This window comes from Protopterus annectens, chromosome 7.part0 (genome assembly GCF_019279795.1).
Source record: "Protopterus annectens isolate FY-2018-M chromosome 7.part0, PAN1.0, whole genome shotgun sequence".
Lineage (NCBI taxonomy): Eukaryota > Metazoa > Chordata > Ceratodontiformes > Protopteridae > Protopterus > Protopterus annectens.
The window spans coordinates 1581200638-1581225650 of NC_056739.1; the positions used below are offsets into that span (position 1 = coordinate 1581200638).

The 25013-nt window shown below is 44.1% G+C and overlaps 1 protein-coding gene across 2 annotated transcripts in view; it reads right to left on the minus strand.

The window, feature by feature from the left end:
- FAM120A (family with sequence similarity 120A) overlaps positions 1–25013 on the minus strand; it is a 3065969-nt gene that overhangs the window by 1368905 nt on the left and 1672051 nt on the right. For both annotated transcript variants that reach the window (XM_044078130.1, XM_044078129.1), the window contains one exon: positions 1847–2106. In XM_044078130.1, coding sequence (XP_043934065.1) covers positions 1847–2106 — 260 coding nt within the window. The remainder of the gene's footprint in view (positions 1–1846; positions 2107–25013) is intronic.

Here is a 25013-nt window from a genome sequence, read left to right on the forward strand (position 1 = left end):
AAAAAAAAGTGCATCAAAGCCAAAATCCTAATTAGTATCAGAACCAGAAGCAGGCAAGTGGGCATCTTAAAGAGCAACAGACACTCCCAACAATTTTTAAAACTTGAGAGCAAATCTGGAAGAGATAGAAAATAAATATACATTACTTAATCAGAGCACCTTACCTTGATGGGTGAATTTCAACTCAACATTTTGTCTTTTGGAAATTTCAGTGTTTAGATGTGTGCATGCTGTATCAAAGACAACAGCAAAACATGAACTTAGCTAGAGCCCTCTACTAGTTCATCCCTAACTCCTAGGTAATCAAATTTTCTGCAAACTAAGGGGGAAAAAGATCTGACACCAGATATAAACACACATACCTCACCTACAGGACAGAGCCATTCAAGTATAAAGGGATGCTGGAAGAGTACTCTGGACCAAAATATGAAGCCCCCCCCCCAAATGAAACAACACAGCAAACCAACACCGGGTCACTTTCTATGATGGGTTTGCAAATCAGTTGAATCTCAAGCAGTATCTCACCAATTCCCAGATGGAAATAACCAAAGTCAAGAAGAAAGCTCAGCTGACTGAGTCCTGATCTACCAAGGTGCCAAAGGCGGCTCAACTCCTTGGATCCCAATTTGAGCAACAATACTGGGCGAAGGTATGACTGGATGACAAAGTACCTTATATCCAAATGCTGCAGTTTTGAAAAGCAAACTACTACAGCAACCACATCCCTGAATTAATAGCCTTGGACAGCAGCATTTTCCCATAGGTGTTGGCAGCCTGACGACAAAAGATAATGCATTAGCTCTCTGTTTTAAACTAATATCATACTTCACTTTTCATATCACTTGTATTTCACTGGATAACTTTTTCTTGATTTCAAGAGGAGGTAGTACTTTAAGTTCTCCAGCAAGTGGGTATGTATCACTATAAGCAACTTAAACATATTTATATTAACTTTAATCTTCTGGCTTCTTACAGCAGTTACCTGCATCAACTGCGTCTTGGCGACCCTACCTATCTATTCCACCTCACCTGATACCTGTCTAACTTATCCCTTCAAACCACAGGCACAGAATTCCCTTGGCAGTAGTAGAAGAGTGCAGAGGAGAAACCAGTATCTAAGTTACCATCTTGACAGCTGCATTATTTTTCTAAATTTTAGAATGTCTTAGCCAGTGGGCGTACCTCAATTCTCCATGTGCTTTACATACAATCATGCCTCTTGAGCTAACATCACTGGTCTTCGCCCTTGGTTGTAAATGCTAACCCTTATCCCTGAGACACATTTCTCCACTATAGCCCCCCCCAACCAGCACACTCCTCAGAACTTGGGCTTGATGCAGATGGTCAGCAATCAGAGCTCCAACCCTTTGCACTGTGGAGCTGGCAAAAAATCTGCATTTTCGTGCTGTGTGTGTGTGTGTGTGTGTGTGTGTGTGTGTGTGTGTGTGTGTATATATATATATATATATATATATATATATACACACACACATATACATATATATATATATATATATATATATATACATATACATGTATATATACACACACACACACATATATATATATATATATATATATATATATATATATATATATATATATATATATATATATATATATACACACACGTATATATTTATTATAATAAGCAAACGTTTTACAGCCCTTCAAAATATTAATGTTTAAAAGAATGACAAAAATTTATTTCCTGGTATATCACATTCATACAAATTTCATATCTGAAAACTTTTTTCCTAATCTGCAAAGCACTAATCTGGTGTACATTTAAGAACAACTGGCTAACTTGAATGATAAGCTAGTTTTACTATGAAAATTTACTTACTTAGTAGCCCCACTACTTTCATCATTCTCAGACGAAGATGATGTAGATGACGGAACAGCTGGTTCTGTGTGATTGGGACTGTCTTGCTGACTTTGCTGGACTGGAGAAGAACGTTCATACAATGGCGTATGTTTTCCTTCTTGAGGAATGTTATTATGGTTACTTTGCTCAGGTAGATTTTTCCCACTGGAGGCCTCTTGTGTGGGGCAGGAGTCAGAAGGGCTCTGGCCGCCATCAACACCTGGACCTGGCTGTTGAGTCTGAGGAAAAAAAAAAGTTTAGCATTATAAATTAGCACACTTGCCAACCCCCTATATACTAAGGACCAGTGTTGTGCTATTCTCTTCAACTTCTTACAAACATAGCTTTCAAGCAAATCAATTACACAACTTCTGAATGCAAGCAGCCCTGGGCTCAGCAGCACTGCAGGCATTCCTGATTTGCACGTCCACATTAAATTTCAACAATGTGTCCAGCCTTCTTGATTTCAATGCCCTGGTTCTACAACACACTTCATTCAGCAGCAACCAACAGTCCAGGCTAAATTAAACTTCTGTAACCTGCAAATCTACCCTTTAAAAGTTTTGATGCAAAAAGACATGATCAGTAAAGACAGTGAACATGTTTACATACGGAAAGAAAAAAACAGCAGGCTGGCAAAGAGACCAGAATAACACCAACAACACAGGCATAGCTGGCTCAAATACAGCCCTGTGCCAGTACCATGAATTAGTGCCCCACTCCCATTCAGCTCCTCAAAGATTGACAAAAAAAAGTCTTTGGCCCTTCACATTACTTGTAGAGGGTGCCAACTGGCTTGCTAGATAAATGATCATGACCTACGAAAGCCACTACCCCTCCAAAGTCCTCAACACACAGTAAAAATATTCAGATTGCTGTAGGAAGCCGAATGATTTCATACACTAATGCAGCCCAGTCATGTCCTACCAAGTCCACATCCCCCTCAGCTCTTCATCAAAGAAATCTGCATTAATAATTCTGCCAATTCAGAGCCCCCAACTTTTCACATAAAAAAGTAAAAAACACACCAAATTCAAGTGCTCTTCTGTATCAGCATTTCAGTACAGAAAAAGTAAGTGCAAGCAATTGCTCCCTTCTCCCCACCCCTGCTATGGTACTGACGAACATGACACTACACAAAGCAGACAGATGAAGTGACCAGAAAACATCTTAGTAGTCCAGAGTAATACCAGTTCAGTGCCAATTTGAAGAACAAAGTAGCATCTGTCATTCTAAAGTATAGGCAAACCTGCTGGCATAACAAGTAATTTTCTATGAAGCAGATTATCAGGAGTTACGGAACACGTCCATTAAGAAAGTACAGTTGTGTACACTTATCATAAATGTAGATGTTCGAGTGTATTCACTGTTGCAGTCATTACACTTGGGTAATCCTGCTGGCAGGCTATCCGCAGTCGGCCAGAATTCCAAAGTCTAGGTCCGGCGTCGGTTGCTTTCGCCTCTTCCCTGACGTCAGTGCGCCAGGGGTATAAAAGATGCAGCCGACACCATTTTCTTCAGTTTTTCTTGCCCCAGATGTCAGGTGCCCCCAAAAGGGTAGGATAAAAAACATGCCAATAAAACATGCATGCACCAAAATATATTATACCTTCATCTATAAGCAAATACACCACATAGGTTGTATAGATTACAGAAGTGCAGATAAGTTCCAGCAAAGATATGGGGGGTGGTGGGTGGGTAACCTGGACTGCAACAATGAATACACTTGAACATCTACATTTATGGTAAGTGTACACAAAGTACAGTTTTGTACCTACCATAAAAGTAGATGTTCGAGTGCTAATACAGCTGCAGTCATAACAGATGGGTTCTCCTGCCGTCAGGCGGGTCCTCGGTCGGCCGAATTCCAAAGTCTAGGTCAGCCGTCGGTTGTCGTTGCTTTCTTTCCTGACGTCAGTGCGACAGGGGTATATAAGACACAGCCGACGCCATTTTCTTCAGTCTTTCTTGCCCCAGATGTCAGGTGCCCCCAGAAGGAAGGCAAAATATATAAAAATGTATATATATATATATATATATATATATATATATATATATATATATATAAAATCATGCATTGCAATATAATCAAAAACCAGTAGTTGCAAGCAAATACACCATAGAAGGATAACCCAATCAAGTTGTGAGATGAGGAGTTAGCCACTAGGTCTGTACCCAGAGGGGAAGGAGGGAGGGAAACCTGGACTGCAGCTGTATTAGCACTCGAACATCTACATTTATGGTAGGTACAAAACTGTACTATGTTCATCGTGCATACAGCTGCAGTTATAACAGATGGGTAGAATCCCAAAGCTACGCACAGGGTGGTAGGCACTAGGTGGAACTGGGAGGAGCCAGAATGCTCTGCAACACAGCAGTGGCAAAGCCTGCTCTAGTTTTGGAGTATAAAGGTAGGTGGTAGTGTTTAGTGAATGTATGCACAGAACTCCAAGTGGCTGCCTCCAAAATATCTTTGGTAGGGACTCCTCTGAGGAAGGCTGCAGAGGTAGCTGTGGCCCTTGTGGAGTGGGATCTGATGCCTGCAGGTACAGATTTACCATGAAAGGAGTAACAAAACCGTATGCAGTGGCCTATCCATTTTGAAATTGTCTGTTTGGAAATTGGCTTCCCTTGAGCTCCTACAGCATAGGACACAGAGAGTTGTTCTGATTTCCTGAAAGGCTTTGTTCTGTCCAGATAGTAACGTAGCTGTCTGTGGATGTCTAAGGAATGTAGCAGCCTTTCCCCTTTGCTTTGAGGATTGGGGTAAAAGGTAGGCAAGTGTATGGCCTGATTTAAAGCTACCCTGGATACTACCTTAGGCATAAATGACGAGTTGGTTCTTAGGGAAACCCTGTCCTGATGGAAGATGAGAAAGGGCTGCACAGCCATGAGGGCTTGTAGTTCCGAAACCCTACGAGCTGAGGTAATGGCCAGAAGGAAAGCGGTTTTCCAGGACACATACTGTAAATCTGTTGAGGCAGCTGGTTCAAAGGGAGGCAATGTTAATTTTTCTAGAATGTAATTAAGATCCCAGGCTGGTATTGGTTGTTTCCTTGGAGGTCTTATATTCTTAGCCTCTCTGAGGAACTGTCTTAAGAGTGGGTGGGAGAATAATGGTGGATCAGTGTTGTATTCTGCAGAAATGGCTGAGGCATGGATTTTGATGGAGGAAAATGAAAGTCCACTGTTCAACAGCTCAGCTAGATACTGTAATATCTGAAGTAAATTCAGTTTTCTAGGATCCTGGCCTTTTTTCTCATTCCAAGCACAAAACCGTTTCCATTTTGCGGAGTAAGCCTTTCTAGTAGATGGCCTTCTGGCCTCCAAAATGACATCCTGCACCTCCTTGGAGAGTAGGGTCTGTTGTGGTGTAAAGGAATTTTCCATGCAGCCAGATTGAGTGTTTTCAGCTGACTGTGAAGAGTTTTGTAGCTGTGCTGAGTCAGTAGAAGAGGCATTAGAGGTAGGGTCCAGGGAGGAGAATGTGTTAGGCTCCTCAGGAGTGGGTACCAGTGTTGTCTTGGCCATTCTGGAGCAATCAGTATCATCTTCGGTCTGTCTGCTCTTGCTTTCAAGAGCACCTTGGGCAGAAGAGGCAAAGGTGGGAAGGCGTAAACTGTCCTTGCTGCCCAACTGAATGTCCTTGAGCACAATTTTGTCAATTGATGATTCCTGTGGGAGGCAAAGAGATCTATGTCTGGCCTTCCCCACGCTTGGATTATCTTTGTAAACACTTGAGGATGCAACTTCCATTCGTGCGGGTCTGTCATATTTCTGCTTAGATTGTCTGCCAGCGTGTTTTCCAAACCTGGTAGGTACTGTGCTTGAAGTTCGATTTGCCATTCCAGAGCCAAGTTCCAAAGTGACATGGCCAGCCTGCACAGGGGGTATGAATGTGTTCCTCCTTGTTTGTTTATGTACCACATTATTGTGGTGTTTGCTGTTCTTATCAATAATTGCCCTGGATGCAGGAGGTCCTTGAAAGCTGTAATTGCATTTATCACTGCTAGCATTTCCTTTTGATTGATGTGAAGGTGCTTTTCCTTTTGGGACCATTTGCCCTGAATGCACCTGTCTGTCATGTGTGCCCCCCAGGCGTAGTCTGAAGCGTCTGTTGTGATGACTTGATTTGCTTGAGGCTTGCAGAATGGTAGATCTGAGTTTGTTTGGCATGCTTGGGCCCACCATAGAAATTCCTTTTGCAAACATGGGATTAGTGGTATTATTGTTTCCAAACTGTGGCTGTGTTGAGACCATAGGTTTTTTAGGTACCATTGAAGTTTCCTCATATGCAACTTTGCACATGGGATTAGAAGAATGCAAGATGCCATGAAGCCCAGAGCCTGCAGGATTTTCCTTGCAGTTAGCCTGGTACAATTTGCTAGTATTTTGAAGTACTGAGTTAGTTGCCCCTGTTTTTCTGGCGTAAGATAGGCCACCTGGGTGTTTGTGTCCAAGTTGGCACCCAGGAAAATTATTTTCTGAGATGGTGTTAGCCTGGATTTCTCTTTGTTGACTGTGTATCCCAGAGAATTCAATAACCGAGTTACATAAGCCAGCTGTTCCAGAAGTATGTGTTTGCTGTCCGCTTGGATCAGGCAATCGTCCAAATAAGGGTAAATTTGTATCCCTTGAAGTCTGCAGTAGGCAATTACTGATGCCAGGCATTTCGTGAATACTCTGGGCGCAGTAGATAAGCCAAAGGGCAATGCAGAGAATTGATAGTGGATTGAACCTGCAAGAAATCTGAGGTATCTTCTGCAGTTTTGTCTGATTGGGACATGCAGGTATGCCTCCTTGAGGTCCAATGTTACCAGCCAAGACTCCTTGCCCAGCATGGGAAGAAGCTGCTGTAAGGTGAGCATCTTGAATTTTGGTACGAGTAGAAATGTGTTTAGGATGGATAAGTCCAAAATGGGTCTCCAATCGGTTCCCTTCCTTGGTACCAGGAATAGTCTGGAATAAAAACCTTGACCTTGTTCGTGAGTAGGTACCTCTTGAATAGTTTTCATGTCCATGAGCTTTGAAATTTGTATTTGCGCCTCTGCCCTTTGATTGTGTGGCAGGTTCGGCATGCCTCTCATTTTTGGAAGAGTGTGAAAATGAAATCTGTAGCCTCTGTTTATAATGTCCAGGATCAATTTGTCTGTTGTGATAATATGCCATTTTTTTGAAAATAATGCCAGCTTTCCTCCCAAGGGTGCTGCCAGCTGAGACTTGCTTGGCATGCAAAGGGGAAAGTCATTGGGTTTGTTTCCTGTATTGTTGTGCACTGTCTTCGCCACCTCTCGGTGCTGGAGTTTGCCATTGTCTGCCTCTATATGATCCTTGAGATTGTCCGCTGCCTCTTGTGCGCCTGTATCTACCTCTTTGGGGCTTGTCCGTGGCTGGAAAGGACCAGTTTTTTGAAGGCCAATTTCTGCTAAAACGTGGTGGTTGTACCTGTAGAAAAGCTTTGACAGTTTGCATAGATTTAGCTTTTTCTTCCATTTTCCGTAGTATCTCCTCAGCATTAGTACCAAATAATACATCCTTCTGTAAAGGAGCATCTAGTAGTTTAGCTTTAACATGATCAGGCAAGGTTTGTTCCCTAAGCCAGGCATGTCTACGAATGACTGATCCTGTAACAGCAGCTCTACTTGAGGCCTCTAGAGCATCATAGCCACATTGTAAGGTGTGTTTACCCACTTGTTCTGCACTATGCATCATATCCTGCAACTCCTTCAAATCTGGTTGTTCAGGTTGTGACATTTTATTCCTTAATTGTAATAACAGAAACTGCTGATATTTAAGCTATAGAACTGACAATTTAAGGTCCTCATGGCTAGGGTGGCCGAGGTATATACCTTTTTTCCCCACCTTTCTAAGGATCTAGACTCTCTTTCGGAAGGTAATGGATTCTTAGCAGTAGAGGCCTTAATTCCCTTGGGGCCTTGAGAAATGGTTTCAGGGTCAGCAATATGGCTTTTGTAAAGAAATTGGTGTGAGTTAGGAACTCTGTAGTACCTATCAGGCTTGTCTGGGGCAGGAGGCAGGGAATCCGGATTAAGGCAAGCCTCCGAGTAAACATCATCAAGTATGCCCAAGACAGGAGGTATCGCCAGAGGTCTGTGCTGAGGTAGCAAAAGAAATTCCCTAAGTCTTTTCTTGGAATCTGAAAAATCTTGGCCTTCCCAATGGAAGTGTTCCCTCAAGGTATGCAAGGTTTCCCCGAAAGAAAAATCTTCTGGGGGAGATACAGAAGGAATGGACTGCTCTGCATCTGAATCTTCAAAAGGGGAGTACGAGTGTTCCTCTTCATCAGAATGTTCTGAAATAATGGAGCCCTGGTCAGAAGAGGGAGAATCTTCCTCCACTCTGGGTCTCTTGTCCGGAGGGGGCTGGGAACCCCTGATAAGAGTAATTAAATCCTCAGCCATTTTGAGCATCTGCTTTTTAGGCATGGGACCTGGAGATGGGCCCTGTGCAACAGGCCTCTTGGGATGCATGGCTGATTTGGACTTAGTAAAGGCCTTTATGGAAAAGGAAAATGAGGGTCTGAAGACACCATGGGTGGAAGTGGACCTGTCCACATTAAAAGGCTCAACACTCACAGTGGCTTCGGTAGCTGGAGTCAGGGTATGGGCCGAGGTACCTGCGGTCTCGGTTACAGAAGACACCGCCAGAGAAGTGTCGTCGGTAGTCAGGGGCTGCGTAGGCGCCTCGCTGAGAACCGGACCACGTGTAGCCGGTTTTGGCGTGGTGTCGGTGGAGACCGCGGACCTCGCTTGTCGGTCTTTGTCCTTGCGTTTTTTGGACAAAACGGTAGTCCCGGAGTCTCCGACGACATTTTATAATCAAAAGCTTTACCAAAAAAGTGCTGGGCGAACTCCGCCCGACGCTTAATAGTGCGTTTATTGAAAGTAGCACAAAAGCGACAGCCCGAGACGTCGTGATCTGGGCCTAAACAAGGTATACAGAGGGAATGGAAATCCTTATGCGGTATTTGCTTCCCACAAGAAATACAATTGTTAACTTTGTCTGACATCGGTCTGAGGCAAGAAAAGTTTCCCCAACGGGGTACTTAGTTTTAAAGAAGACTTCGGTTTCCAAATTTTCATAATTTCAGGAGCTGGCCGACCGGCACTTGCGAACTGCTTCTGCTTCGGGCACCACGCGGCAAAAAAGACTGAAGAAAATGGTGTTGGCTGTGTCTTATATACCCCCTGTCGCACTGACGTCAGGAAAGAAAGCGACGACAACCGACACCGGACCTAGACTTTGGAATTCGGTCGACCGAGGACCCGCCTGACGGCAGGAGAACCCATCTGTTATGATAGCAGCTGTATGCACGATAAACATCTGTACTATGTTCTTCGTGTTTCACTGTTGCAGTCGTTACACATGGGTTGAATCCCAAAGCTATGGTTGGGAGGCTGGAGCTAATATAGCAGTAGGAGCAGCTATGAGGCCCTGCAAAACTGCAGTGGCAAAGCCTGCCCTGGATTTAGAGGAGAGTGGTAAATGATAGTGCTTTGTAAAGGTGTGCAATGAACTCCAGGTAGCAGCCTCTAAAATGTCTTTGGTTAGTACTCCTCTGAGGAAGGCTGCTGAAGTGTCAGCTGCTCTGGTTGAATGTGGCCTGATGCCCTTAGGCACTGGCTTGCCATGTTGTGAATAACAGAAACTAATGCAGTGGCCTATCCACTTAGAAATAGTGAGATAGCCTTTCCTTGTGATCCTGCAGCATATGCCACTAGTAGTTGCTCTGTCTTTCTGAAAACTTTGGTTCTGTTCAAGTAGAAGCGTAGCTGTCTGAGTTATGTCCAAAGAATGCAGAATTCTCTCCCCCTTATTCTGTGGGTTTGGATAAAAAGTAGGCAGATGAACAGCTTGGTTAAGAGCCACACTGGACACTAAATTAGGCATAAATGTCGGGTTTTTCCTCAGAGAAACTCTGTCTGGATAAAAAATGATAAAAGGTTCCACAGCCATGAGTACCTGTAGCTCTGAGACGCGTTTTACAGAGGTTATTGCTAGTAGCAGAGCTGTTTTCCAAGATAAAAATTTTATATCAGCTGTAGCGGCTGGCTCAAAAGGAGGCAGGGTGAGTTTTTCCAAGACATAATTGAGGTTCCATGCAGGTATTGGTGATTTCCTTGGAGGCCTTGAGTTTTTGGCTCCTCTGAGGTACTGCCTTAATAATTGAGGTTCCATGCAGGTATTGGTGATTTCCTTGGAGGCCTTGAGTTTTTGGCTCCTCTGAGGTACTGCCTTAATAAAGGATGAGAAAAGATTGGTGGCTCTGTATTGTAATGAGCCGATATGGCAGAGGCATGAATTTTAATTAATGAAAAGGATAGGCCTTTGTCCAGCATCTCAGTTAAGTATTGCAAAATCTGAGGAATATTTGGTATAGCTGTGTCAATTCCTTGTGCCTGGTTCCAAGCACAGAATCTCTTCCATTTTCCAGCGTAAGATTTTCTGGTACTAGGCCTTCTGGCCTACCAAATGACATCCATCACAGCTTCAGTGAGAGGCAAGTTTTGTATGACTACATTACCCGCCATGCTGCCAGATTTAAGGTTTTTAGCTGGCTGTGCAGGATCTGATCGTTTTGCTGGGATAGAAGATGAGGTATATGAGGCAAGGTCCAAGCCGGGCATTGAGACAAGTTCCTTAGGTTCATAGGTTCATACTAGGCTATCTGCCCTAGGGCATTTATAAGCCAAGCCAGAGTGTGTTTGGCTTTCGCCACCCATTTTAAATTTATTTTGCTATGCCCTTTTTCGAGGTTAGTATACTGTGCCCCTGTCTAACAGTGACACAGAAGTGATACCCGGGGTAAACCTACGATCTCCCATCCACTCATCAAGATTACTCTTGAAGAGAGTCAATGAGGGACTCTGCCTAACCTGGACTGGGATTTTATTCCAGAGTGAAGGGAGCCTCTGGGTTATGAATCTGTCCCTCCAGCATGTCCTATTTATTTCAGTGCTGAGGTTCAAGTCTCTCGAGCGCGTAGCTAGATGGGATTTGGATTTTCTGAGGTGCAGCATGTCCATTAATTCCGGGTTGGACATGGCTTTATACATCAGGCACAGATCGCCTCTGAGCAGGCGGTATGCCACTGAGTAGAGCTGGAGTTTCTTTAACCGGGCAGCATATGGCATCTGTTTGAGCCCTTTGATCCTCTTGTTGAGGTATTTTTGGGGTCTTTCTAGTTGCTGCAGGTGTCTGGTAAGGTACATCCCAAAAGAGGCATTGTACTCAATTATGGGGCTGATGAGGGATGAGTAAAGAGGCACGATGACCTCCCCTGATCTAGATGTGAATCCCTTCATGATTAGGTAGACTATATAAAATGTTTTTCTAACCACTTTGGCCACGTGGTTGTCAAATGAGAGATTGCTATCAACTTGGGTCCCCAGGTCCCTAATTACTTCTTCTGTACTTAATGGATTACCACCTATGTGGTAATTTATGGGCACTTTGTTTTTGCCAAAGGGGATGACTATACACTTTTTGGCGTTTAGCTTGAGGCCATGGCTCTGGCACCAGTTGTCTGTTTCTATGAGGCCCTTTTGGAGGATGCTTGTGTCAGCTGGAGAGTCGATTATGGCGCCCAGTTTGCAGTCATCTGCAAACTTGGTCAGCCACAGTCCTTCCGTGTTGGCCTGTACCTCCGAGAAATATATACCGAACAAGAGAGGTCCCAGGACTGAGCCTTGTGGGACGCCACTTGTAACTGGTTTGGAGTCTGACATGGCTCCAGCAATTCTAACCATGTGGGTTCTGTCCTTGAGCCAGTTTGCAATCCATCTAGTGACATGGGGTTTATATTTAAGCTGGTGAGCTTAACTATAATGCCCGAGTGGGGTATTGTATCAAATTTTACGAGGTCCAGGTAGGCTGTGTGGACCACCTTCCCCTCGTCAATGGCTTTGGTGACTGTTTCAAAGAAATCGACCAGGTTTAAGAGGCAGGATCTGCCCTTAACAAAGCCGAACTGGGTAGGATCCAGTGTCTGTAAGTCCCCAATATCTTTATTTATGAGGTCCATGATGATCCTTTCCATAGCTTTGCAGACCAAACTAGTCAGGCTTATGGGGCGATAGTTTCCAGGATCCGTTGAGGCACCACCTTTGTGTTGAGGGACCACTGTTGCTGTACGCCACTCTTTGGGTACATATCCTGTAGTAAGACTGAGACTGAACAGTAGTTTTATGTTTGGGTTTAGCTCTTCTTGGAGTTCATGTAGGATGCAGCCCGGGACACCGTCCGGTCCCATTGATGCTGTGTTTTTTGCTTTGGAGAGGGTGGTTCTTACCTGAGCATCTGAGATGTCAGGGGGGCAGCACTCTGCTGGGATATATATTTGCCCTTTTGGTGGGTGTGGGGGGGTTTGCACTGAACCTGTCAGCTAGGATGTTTGCAATGTCTGCGGGATCGGTGTATTTTTTGTCATTTTGGACTAATTCTGAGCATATCTGGGATTTCCCACCCAGGTTCCTAACATAACTAAAGAAAGTCTTGTGAATATCCTTAGTGTCCTGTGCTATTCTTCTCTCGAAGCTGGCCTTAGACGATTTTATGAGTGCCCGTAGTTTTTTGCTAATACTGATCAGAGATGCCTTCCCTTTTTGGGATTTTGCTCTATCATGTAGTAGCTTCCTCCTCCTATTGTATAGTTTGTTTATGGCTGGGGTCCACCAGACAGGATGTCTGCCTTTGGAGGATTGGGTCTTGGTTTTATTTGGGATTGCATGATCCATGCATTCCTGAAGGTGTTCACAGAATGCGTTTATAAAGGATTCTGCGGTCTGGGCCGTATTTTCCACAGGCCCGGGGGCTTTGAAGGATTCCACCTCAGTTTTGAGGAGTGTGAAATTTGCTTTAGAGAAGTTTTTCACTGTGGTTTTCTGGGCAGGGGGTGGGGTCGGATGTGAATATCCAGTGAGATTAGTTTATGGTCTGATCTTACCAGTGAGGGATACACTTCTGGTCTGGAGCATAGAGTCCCCATGTTGGTGATGATCAGGTCCAGTATGTTTTGCCCTCTTGTGGGAGTGGTAACAAGTTGTTCCATAGTATTTGAGTTTATAAATTCTAGGAACCTTTGGGCTAGGGTGTTGGAGCTAGAGTAATGCTCCCAGTCTATGTTTGGGTAGTTGAAGTCGCCCAATATAATGGTGTTTGGAGAGACCTTCATATTTTCCAGTGTTCTTAGGAAGGCCGAGTGGGGTTCCTGGGTTTGGGAGGGTGGTCTGTAGCAGGCTATAAACTGGAAGGCAGTTTTACCCACTGTTAGTTGCACATGGATAGTCTCTGATGCTTCGTGCTGTGTCACCAACCTGGAGGTGTGGGTATCTTTGACGAATATTGATACCCCCCCTCCTTTTGTGGTTCGGTCCAAGTTTTGGGGCCGAAAAGCATGGTATGAGGTATAACCTCTTTGTGCTGGGGTGCTCTCGGGAGCCTTGAACCAGGTTTCTGTTACTGCACAGATATCGATGTTCTCCATGCTAAGGAGAATTTCGAAAAGTGCATCTTGAGGTTTAGACTTCTGGCGTTGAGTAGCATTACTCTTAGTTTCTTATCCCTTGTGATACCTATGGAGGTGGGTTTGTCTTTTGAGCCTTGCCTAAAAAAGGCACTATGGGGGTAGCAAGAGCCTTTGCCAATATCCGAAAGCCCAAGGGTGACAGGTGCAAGCGATCCCTAGCGAAGCATCGTGGCTTGTTGAGCATGTCATCCCAGGCTGACAGGCATTGGATCCCCTTTCAATGACACCAATACTTAAGCCAATTGTTGAAATTGATCATCTTGTCTTCATATTGTGGCATCATTCTTGGTGAGGGTAAGATGCTACTCAAGGTCAGGGTCATACCGGCCTGGGCTACATGCTCAGAGAGCTCCTCTATGTCTCTTTCCATGTAGTCCACGGAGGTACGTCTCAGGTCATTCACACCAGCATGGACAATGACTGAGTCATATTTGTACTTGCCTTGGAGTGACCTGAGTGCTTGTGTTATGTGGCGGATCCTAGCGCCAGACAGACAGCTCACCGTGACCTTCTCCTTGTTCAGCCTGGTGAGCAGGATGTCAGTGTGCCTGACGATAGAGTCACCTATTACAAGTGTATCGGGTGTGTTGTTTAGCCTTAAGGGCTGTGACTGTTCGGCACACTGGCTTTGTGAGCTATGTGTTGCACGTGTTTTGTTTTGGGGTAGCGGTTGCTTGGGTGTCTGCTTTGGAGGTCTCTGTTGCTTAGGCAGATTTTTATTTAGAGCCTTCGAGTATGTTTTTGTGTGTTTATGTGTTTGGTTTGCTGTCGTGGTAGGTCTATGTGAGATTGGAATTGTAGTGAGCGTGGTTTCCTTCTCCTCCTGACTGGTTATGCCAGTACTGAGTTGAGAGAGCTTAGCCTCCAGTTTGGCTATATGGTTGCATCTCTCACATGTGTTGGAATTTGTTGGGAGGAGTAGAGGGCTGTCTGTGTACATGAGGCAGTTGTAACATTGCCTCAAGATTCCCAGATTCATCAGCTGGACCGGAGAGGAGATTGACAACTGACCTTTGGACATGCTAGAATAGTATTGGGAGTTCCTTTATAATTGAAAAAAAGGGCCAATGGGGAACAAGGTACTCAAGGGGAGTTTGTGAGGGTGTAGTGCTTTTAATTTTTTAGTGCTGACTTATATAATTGCTTTAGTGAGCAAGTGCCAGGTAACTTAAATGCAATGTGTTACAGGTAACTTAAATGCAAAAACGACACAGTAACTTTCTTTCAAGTGAAACAAGGAAATAAGTAAAGTAAGCAATGCAGATATCACTAGGGATCCACAGAAGCGCTGAAAAGCCGCGTTTTAGGTGGCATTAGCATTTCAGGGAAATAACAAGCAAACAAACAAGCATACAAACAAAGCTAGATTCAGCAGGCCTTGATCTAGTATATGCTACAGCAAACAAGGTGTACCAATTTCAGTAAGAAACAGTTCAAATATGCAGGCACTATAAGCCTTTAACCAGAAATTCCCAGCTCAGAAGGGCAGAGTCCATCCTCTCCTCCCACAAGAGTGCAGACCACAAACCTTCTTAATGTAAAATAACTGGCCTGAAGCCCAAGTGCTTAAACCAGAACTAATACACTTTTAGAATAACAGACACTGAGCCCTCAATCAGCAGTTCCCAACTTAGAAGGATGTAAGCTACCTGTCCTGCCACCACAGTTCAGGCCACAAACCTTCCTAATGTAAAACAACTGGTCTGAAGCCCAAGTGCTTAATCCAAAAGACTTAGAATGATAGCTACACTTTAATCAAGTTACTACCAAGCAGTAATAAATACAATTGAATACTTTAAAGAATGCCTGGATTAGTGCTGAAGTTATACAAACAAAGCTAGATTCAGCAGGTCTGGATCTGTCTATGCTACAGCAAACAAGGTGTACCAATTTCAGTAAGAAACAGTTCAAATATGCAGGCACTATAAGCCTTTAACCAGAAATTCCCAGGTCAGAAGGGCAGAGTCCATCCTCTCCTCCCACAAGAGTGCAGACCACAAACCTTCTTAATGTAAAATAACTGGCCTGAAGCCCAAGTGCTTAAACCAGAACTAATACACTTTTAGAATAACAGACACTGAGCCCTCAATCAGCAGTTCCCAACTTAGAAGGATGTAAGCTACCTGTCCTGCCACCACAGTTCAGGCCACAAACCTTCCTAATGTAAAACAACTGGTCTGAAGCCCAAGTGCTTAATCCAAAAGACTTAGAATGATAGCTACACTTTAATCAAGTTACTACCAAGCAGTAATAAATACAATTGAATACTTTAAAGAATGCCTGGATTAGTGCTGAAGTTATACAAACAAAGCTAGATTCAGCAGGTCTGGATCTGTCTATGCTACAGCAAACAAGGTGTACCAATTTCAGTAAGCAGCAGTTCAAATATACAGGTACTATAAGCCTTTAACCAGAAATTCCCAGCTCAGAAGGGCACAGTCCAGCCTCTCCTCCCACAAGAGTGCAGACCACGAACCCTCTTAATGTAAAATAACTGGCCTGAAGCCCAAGTGCTTAAACCAGAATTAATACACTTTTAGAATAACAGACACTGAGCCCTCAATAAGCAGTTCCCAACTTAGAAGGATGTAAGCTACCTGTTCTGCCACTACAGTGCAGACCACAAACCTTCTTAATGTAAAACAACTGGTCTGAAGCCCAAGTGCTTAAACTAAAAGGCTTAGAATGAGTTACACCAAGCAGTAATAAATATAATTGAGTACTTTTAAGATGACGCAAAAGCAAAATAAAGTAGGAAGAAACACAAATACAGTAAAAGCAGATAAAAAAAATTAAGTGGAAAGAGAGAAAGGAAAGAGAGAAGGGAGTAGCAGAAACTAAGCTGATTGGCCTTCTCAAATGTTCTCACTGTACTGGGTAGAATGAGGCAATGACACTAGACTGGGAGGAGGGTCACAGATCAAATTTACACTAGGGGCGGGCAACTGCAAAGCCACCAACTATAAAAACACTATACCAACAGGGAGGGAAGGAAACAAACTGCAGAAATGTTTCTCACAGCTGAACAGCAGCAGTGAGCCTTTAAATGAAAGTTTTAAACAGCTAAAGGAGCCTCTAGAAAAAAGAGTTTAACTGCAACAAGTTTTCAGAAACAAAACTCAATAGATGCTTAATAAAAGTGGACAATTTCTAGTTAATACCTCACACACAGTGAAACTGGCTAGAAAAATGCACAGTACACAAAGTGCTGTAAATAACAAAGAAATAAAGAACATAAACAAAAAATAGGATACTTAATGTTATATATTATAGCTCCGAGTTTCCTCAGGGTCATTCCTTCAATCAGTTCAGTGTGAAATGGCAGAACACTCACAACTGAATTTCTTAGGTAACAGAAAGTTGAAACCTGAGACAGCTTTTAAGAAAGAAATCTCAAAAGAACCAATGAGGTGCTTAGTCTAAGCTGTAGTCCAGGTGACCTCAGTCAGCCAATGACCTCAAACAATTCTCTCTCACTGAAATGCCTGATGGCTTTGGCTAAACCAAGATGTCCCTGAATATGTGCTCAGACACACAGCCTCCACAAACACTAGGCCCAAATACAAGCCTGAATATGGAAATGCTACAAATATCCCCACTACTTAGAACAAACTGCAGAAATGTTTCTCACAGCTGAAAAGCAGCAGTGAGCCTTTAAATGAAAGTTTTAAACAGCTAGGAATAGATACCAGTACTGGTGGGGACAGTCTTGGGTAAATCAGTATCATCTTTGGCTTCTCTTGTCTGACCTTTAGGAGTACCTTGGGGAGGAGAGGCAGTGGAGGAAAGGCATATACTGCTAATCTTTTCCAGCTGAAAGTTAAGGCGTCCACTTTCCATGCTTGTCTGTGATAAGTCCTTGTGCATAATCTTTTTAGTTGGTAGTTGTGAGGAGAGGCAAATAGATCTATCTCCGGACATCCCCATTTCCTTGTTATCATGCTGAAGACTTGTGGATCCAATTTTCACTCGTGGGGATCCATAAGGTTTCTGCTTAATTCATCTGCCAGAGTATTTATCTTTCCTGGCAGGAATTGTGCCTGCAGATGTACTTGGTAAGTCAATGCTGTGTCCCACACAGTCATGGCTAGTCTGCAAAGGGGGCAAGAATGAATGCCTCCCTGCTTGTTTGTATACCACATGACAGTGGTGTTGTCTGTCTTTATCAGTAGTTGTCCCAAATTAAGTAGGTCCTTGAAGGCTGTCAGGGCATTCTGAACAGCTAGCATCTCTTTTTGATTGATATGTAGATGCATTTGGTTTGTGGACCATGTACCTTGAATACACCTTCCTGCCATGTGGGCCCCCCAGGCATAATCTGAGGCATCCGTTAATGTCTGCCTGGCTGGGGGTGAAGTGAATGGCTGCTCCTTGTTTTGGTGGCAACCCTTCGCCCACCATAGAAACTCCTGTTGCAGGCAGGGAATGAGGGTAATTATTGTTTCCAGGCTGTGGCAATGTTGAGTCCAAACACTTTTTAGGTACCACTGAAGTTTCCTCATATGCAGTCTCGCATATGGAATTAGTAGAATGCAGGATGCCATGAAGCCCAAAGACTGCAAAATTTTTCTTGCAGATAACTGGGCCTTAGCTGCCAACAGGTTGAAATAGGTAGTCAGTTGTCTTTGTTTGTCTGGCGTGAGATAAGCCATCTGGGCAGTTGTATTTGAGCTTGCACCCAGGAATATTATCTCTTGAGAGGGTACTAGTTTTGATTTCTTTTAGTTGACTGTGTACCCTAGGCCTGTTAGAAATCTCTTTACAAACGCCAAATGCTGTAGTAGAATGTCCTTGTTCTCCGCTTGAATGAGGCAGTCATCCAAATAAGGATATATTTGTATTCCACTTTATCTGCAGAATGCAATTACTGGTGCCAGGCTCTTTGTGAAGACCCTGGGCGCAGTAGATAAGCCAAAGGGCAGTGCAGAAAATTGGTAGTGCATTGAGCCAGCTTTGAATCTGAGGTATCTTCTGCATGTTTGTCTGATTGGGACATGCAGGTATGCCTCTTTTAGGTCTAAAGTCACAAGCCAAGCCTTCTTGCCCAGCATGGGCAGAAGTTGCTGTAGAGTCAACATTTTGAATTTTGGTATATTCCAGAAATGTGTTTAGAATAGATAGGTCCAGTATTGGTCTCCAGGTCTTGTCCTTTCCTGGTACCAAGAATAGCCTTGAATAAAATCCTTGTCCCTGCTCTTGCTCTGGTACTTGTTGAATGGCCCTCATGTCCATGAGGAATGAAACTTGCTTTTGTGCCTCTGCCCATTGATGTTTTTGGCAGGTCTGGCCAACCGCTTGTCCTTGGTAGGGTATGGAAGTGAAACTTGTAGCCTTGTGACAGTATGTCTAGGACCCATTTGTCCCGGGTTATTATGTGCCAATTTTGAGAAAAAAGTGCTAGTTTCCCCCCTAAAGGTGCTGCCAAAAGATAAGTGCTTGGTGCAGGAAGGGGAAAGTCATTGGGACTGTTTCCTGTATGGCTGTGATTTGTCTTCTCCACCCCATTGTTTAGACCTGTACGAACCTTGGGGCTGGGATCTGCCTCTTGGGCATCTGTATCTGCCCCTTTGTGGTCTGTCTGAGACTGGAAAGGACCAATTCTTTGTAGGCCAGTGTCTGCTAAATCTAGGAGGCTGTACCTGTAAGAAATCCTTAACCGTCTGCATGGATTTAGCTTTGTCCTCCATTTTCTTTAACACCTCTTCTGCTTTAACACCAAACAAGGTATCGTGCTGTAATGGAGCATCTAATAATTTTGCTTTGACATGATCAGGCAGATTTTGTTCCTTTAACCAAGCATGCCTCCTGATGACAGAACCCGTAACAGGGGCCCTGCAGGAGGCTTCCAAAGAATCAAAACCACATTGCAAAGTATGCTTTCCAACTTGTTAAGCTGCATGCAATAAATCCTGCATTTCTATGTTTTCTGCACATTCAGAATGTATCAACATTTTCTGTTTAAGCAGTGACATAATATATTGTTGACATTTGAGCATATGAAACTGACAATTTAAAGCCCTTATAGCCAAGGTAGAAGAAGTGTAAATCTTTTTTCCCCATCTGTCCAATGCCCTAGAATCCCTGTCTGAGGGGGTAGGGTTTTTTGCAGCGGAAGCCTTGACCCCTTTGGGACCCTGAGAGATGGTTTCTGGGTCAGCAGCAGGGTTTTTGAAAAGGAATTTATGAGAGTCAGGATCCCTGTAGTACCTGTCCAGCTTAACAAGATCTGGAGGTAAGGAGTCAGGGGTCAGACTGGACTCTGAAAATACATCATTTACAATGTCTAACACAGGTGGAACAGCTAGGGGCCTGTGTTGTGGTAGTAAAAGGAAGTCTCTAAGCCTTTTCTTAGATTCTGAAAAATCTTGGCTCTCCCAGTGAAAATGCTCCCTCATGGTATGCAAGGTTTCCCCAAAAGAGTAATCCTCAGGAGGAGAGGCTAAAGGGATATATTCTTCAGCATCAGAATCCTCATAGGGAGGAAGACAGTATTCCTGATCAGAAGAGGAATCAGATGAAATGGAAACCTGATCTGAAGATTCACATTCTGTCTCTTGCCTAGGCCTTTTATCAGGAGGGGGATGGGAACCCCTGATCAAAGTAATTAAGTCTTTGGCCATTTTGAGCATCTGTTATTTGGGCATGGAGGCCTGTCCATGAGGCTGTTGTACTTGTTTCTTTTGTCTTTAAAGGTGCTTTAGTCTTTGCCTTTGAAGCTGAAGTTGTTTTAATGTATAATTGAGTAGGTCTGAAAACACCCTCAGAAGACGATACCTGCTCAGCGGCTCCAGACCCATCTGAGGGAATAGTCTCCGAAGGTCCAATACCTTGAGCTTCAAGCGGCCTAGTCGACTCCACGTGGGAGTCGGTAGCGGCCTGCGTGTCTAAAGTAGCGGGCGTCAGGGGCTGCGAAGGCGCCTCACTGAGAACCGGCGACTGGCTTAGAAGAAGCTTCGTCGTCGGTTTTGGACCTCGGATGCCTGTCCTTTTCTTTTTCCTTGCGTTTCTTGTGAATTCCTATAGTCGAATGGCTATCCGATGACATCGTATAATTAAATCTTCTGCCAAAATAGTGTAATGCAAAATCGTACCGACGCTTAATAGTGAGTTGGTTAAATCTAGCACAAAACGGAAAACTAGCAACGTCGTGGTCAGAGCCTAGGCAAGGAATACAGTAAGAATGAAAGTCCTTATGAGGTATTTGCTTCCCACACGAAATACAATTATTAACTTTTTCTGACATCGGTCTGGAGCAAGAAAAAAAAGTTTCCCCAACGGGGTACTTCGCTTTTAATTAATACTTCGGATCTGAAATTCGAACATGAAAATCTCAGGAGTCGGCCGACCGGCACTTGCGAACTGCTTATGCTTCGGGCACTGCGTGGCAAGAAAGACTGAAGAAAATGGCGTCGGCTGCATCTTTTATACCCCTAGCGCACTGACGTCAGGGAAGAGGTGACAGCAACAGACGCTGGACCTAGACTTTGGAATTCAGGCCGACTGAGGGTAGCCTGCCAGCAGGATAACCCAAGTGTAATGACTGCAACAGTGAAACACGAAGAACATCAGCAGTCAACCAAGAAATAAGCATCCTTTACAGAGTTTCCTTCAAGAATGGAGCAAGTTGCCATGATTACCTAGGAAAGAAAGCACACATTTCAACCAGAAGTGGGACATAGTGGTCTCCACCATCTAAAAAAGCAAATGTCCCTTCCCATATGAGTCTGCATATCTGGGCACTATGAATAACTGCACCTCAAGAAATTTCCCATGGCAGCTGTAAGAATAACACTTACAGGGCATCTCTCTAAATATTTTCCTGCTGAAGAAGACACAGGGTGGCAAAAACCATGTCAGCAGTATGGCAAATCAAAAGCATGTGCAACACTAAATGCAGAGCTCAAGCCCTCAAAATAAACTAACCACCACCAGTAAACTATTCCAAACTCACTATCTGCAATGCACAACAAGAGAGAGAAAATTAAGATTAGTACCTGAACATAAATTCAGATAATAGGTGTGATCTTATAAACTGTGCATCAGGTGTACAATATGTTCTCCACATTCAAAAACTCTTTATGATAAGACCCTGCAACCTGCCTACTTCCCCAGAATTTTTAGTTCTGAATGCCCTCTCGCAAAAAAATTCCATTACATTAGGCTTTTCTTCCATGTTTAGTTTTCTTTGCAAGGGCTATCAGACTCAAGGCCTTACAGCAAAGCCACATGACACTCTACACCAAAGTTGTAAAAACCTATACACATGAAATTCACAGCCTATGTATGCAACAGCTGCTTAAAATTGATTAGACAAGGTTCAAATGACAAATTCACCACCGTAACAGGAACAGGCAAGCAAAAACTGAGGGTAATGCTAATCAATGCTAGAAGTCTAAATCTCAAAATGCACTCCCTCGAGGCACTCCTTAAATAGGAGAACATCGATACCTGTGCAGTGACTGAGACCTGGTTCAAGGCTCCAGAGAGCACCCCTGCATTACCAGGTTATAACTCATACCACAGTTTTCGGCCACCTAACCTGGACCGGAACACCAAAGATGGAGGTGTGTCCATATTTATTAAGGATATCCACACACCTCCAGGCTAGTTGTTCAGGATAACGTATCCGAGGTTATCCAAATGCAACTAACTCTGGGCAAAACTGCAATCCAAATTGCAGCTTGCTACAGATACCCCACCATGCCCCAGGATTCCCACTCCTCTTTTCTTGAGGTACTGGAAAATATTAAGGTTCAACCAAACACCCTAATAGGCGATTTCAACTACCCCAAAATTAACTGGGAAAACTACTCGTGTACCAACTCATTCGCTCAACGCTTCCTGGAATCCATAAATTCCAATGCCCTACATCAACTTATCCACACCCTTACCAGGGGCAACAATATCCTAGACCTAGTCATTACCAACATGAGTGACCGGTGTTCCACACCTGAAGTCAACTCCTTCTTGGTCAGATCCAACCATAAGCTAATCACCTTAGATATCCACATCCCACCCCCACCCTCCACTAAAGAAACCATGGTAAAAAATTTCTCCAAAGCCAACTTCATGCGTCTTAAGACAGAAGCGGCGAACTTCATGACACCCATAAAGATGGACAATACAGTTATGACTTCTGAATCCTACACAAATGCACTCTATAAGCACTTACACAAGTGCATGGATCGTGCTATCCCAAACAGAACCAAGATGCTATCCTCTAAAGAAAGGAAGCCAATCTGATGATCCCCTGCCATAAACAAACTCTACAATAGAAGGAAGAAACTGTTGCAAAACAGAGTAAAATCCCATGAGTGGAGGAGCTCCCTGGTCAGCCTCAGTAAGAAGCTGAGATCCCTTATAAGATCCTCCAAAGCTAGCTAAGAAAACAAAATCGCCACTGATTCTAGGGATAACCACAAAGCAGTCTATAGCTATGTCAAGAATCTCAATGGCAACACCCTGATCTGCTCTGAGTTACATAAAGTACAGTTTTGTACCTACTATAAATGTAGATGTTCGAGTGTATACACTGCTGCAGTCATAACACTCAGGCGGTTCCCCAGTCAGCCTGAGTTTCAAAGTCTTGATCCGGCGTCGGTTGCTGTCGACTCCTCCCTGACGTCAGTGCGACAGGGGTATACAAAATGCAGCCAACGCCATTTTCTTCAGTTTTTCTTGCCCCAGATGTCAGGTGCCCCCCAAAAAGGTAGGCAATTCAAATTGCTAATGAAACATACATAGCGGAAGTAATAGCCAAAAGAAAGGCTGCCTTCCATGAAAGGAACTTTAAGTCTGCAGAGGCAGCAGGTTCAAAGGGAGGAAGAGTAAGCTTCTCCAGGACAAAATTAAGATCCCAAGCAGGAGTAAGAGCTCTTCTGGGAGATCTAAGATTGCTAGCTCCCCTCAGGAACTGTTTCATCACGGGATGAGAAAAATTAGGTTGCTCAAAGGAACAATGAGCAGAAATTGCTGAAGCATGAATCTTAATTGAAGAAAAGGAAAGTCTACCATAAAGCAAACCTGCTAGATAATCACGAATGAGGGAAAGAGAAGGTTGGAAAGCCTCTTCTCCTTTAGCCTGCATCCAATAGCAAAATCTCTTCCATTTATCTGCATAGGATTTCCTGGTGCTAGGCCTCCTGGCCATGAAGAACTTCAACCACCTCCTGGGAAAGATTTAAAGTATTAGCCAGGCAGTTAAATGCAGAGTTTGAAGATGAGGATGAAGAAACTTTCCCCAGTCCTGAACCAATAGATCTGGTACCAGGGGAAGATGCCAGGGCTGAGCTTGGGAAAGGCTGTGAAGAAGGGGATACCAATGCTGCCTGGGCCAATCTGGTGCTATCAGAATAGCCTTTGATTTTTTCGTCCCTTATCTTTAGTAGCACTCTGGGAAGAAGAGGCAGAGGGGGAAAGGCATAAATTGAGAGTTGTGTCCAAGGGAAGGGCAACGCGTCCACTCTCCATGGTTTGTTATGAAACTCCCTGGTGCAGAAGGTTGGAAGGAGATGATTGGTGTGAGAGGAGAAAAGATTCACCTGAGGAGTGCCCCAATGCTGAGTGATGCAATGGAAAATGATCTTGTTCAGTTGCCACTCGTGAGGATCCAGAACATGTCTGCTCAATTTATCCGCCAAGGAGTTTAGTCTCCCTGGAAGATACTGGGCTATGAGATGTATGCCCATGGAAGCTAAGGACCATAGTTTCATGCTGTGTCTGCACAAAGGATAAGAGTGAGTCCCCCCCGCTTGTTGTTGTACCACATGACTGTGGTGTTGTCTGTCCTGATCAGGAGAGTCCCAGGGTAGAGTACGTCCTTGAAAGCCAGCAAGGCCTGCTGCACTGCCACCAATTCTTTTAAGTTTATGTGCAGATGAATCTGTTGGGGGCTCCAAGTCCCTTGTATGCCCCTGCCTTCCAAATGTGCCCCCCATGCATAATCTGAGGCGTTTGTGGTGAGAGTCTGGCTGGCAGGTGGGTGTGAGGAAAGGCAGACCCCCGTTCTGAAAACAGGCTGTTGCCCACCAGAGAAACTCCAGTTGTAGACAGGGAATAAGGGGAAGAATCAAGTCTAAGTCCTGTGTGTGGTGACACCAAAGGTTCATGAAGTGCCATTGAAGTTTTCTCATATGCAGCCTTGCATATGGTATCATCAGGATACATGAAGCCATGATCCCCAGTGCTTGCAGGAATTGCCTTGCAGAGGGCTGGGTCATGCTTGCTAAGTTCTTGAAATAAGCCAACAGATCTTGTTGTTTGTCTTGAGGGAGGAACACCAGCTGGGTGGCTGTATTCAGACTCACTCCCAGGAAAACAATCTCCCTTGTAGGAACCAACTTTGACGACTTCTTGTTGAGAGTGCAACCCAAAGAAGTGAGAATGTTCTTCACGAAGTCCAAATCCTTTTGTAACTGTTCTGGGGAGTTTGCTTGAATAAGACAGTCATCCAGGTAAGGATAAATCTGAATGTTCCTCTGCCTGCAAAAAGCAATGGCTGGTGCCAGGCACTTTGTGAAAACTGTGGAAGCAGTAGATGAGCCAAAGGGCAGTGCACAGAATTGGAAGTGTTGCTCCCCAGCCCTGAAACGAAGAAAC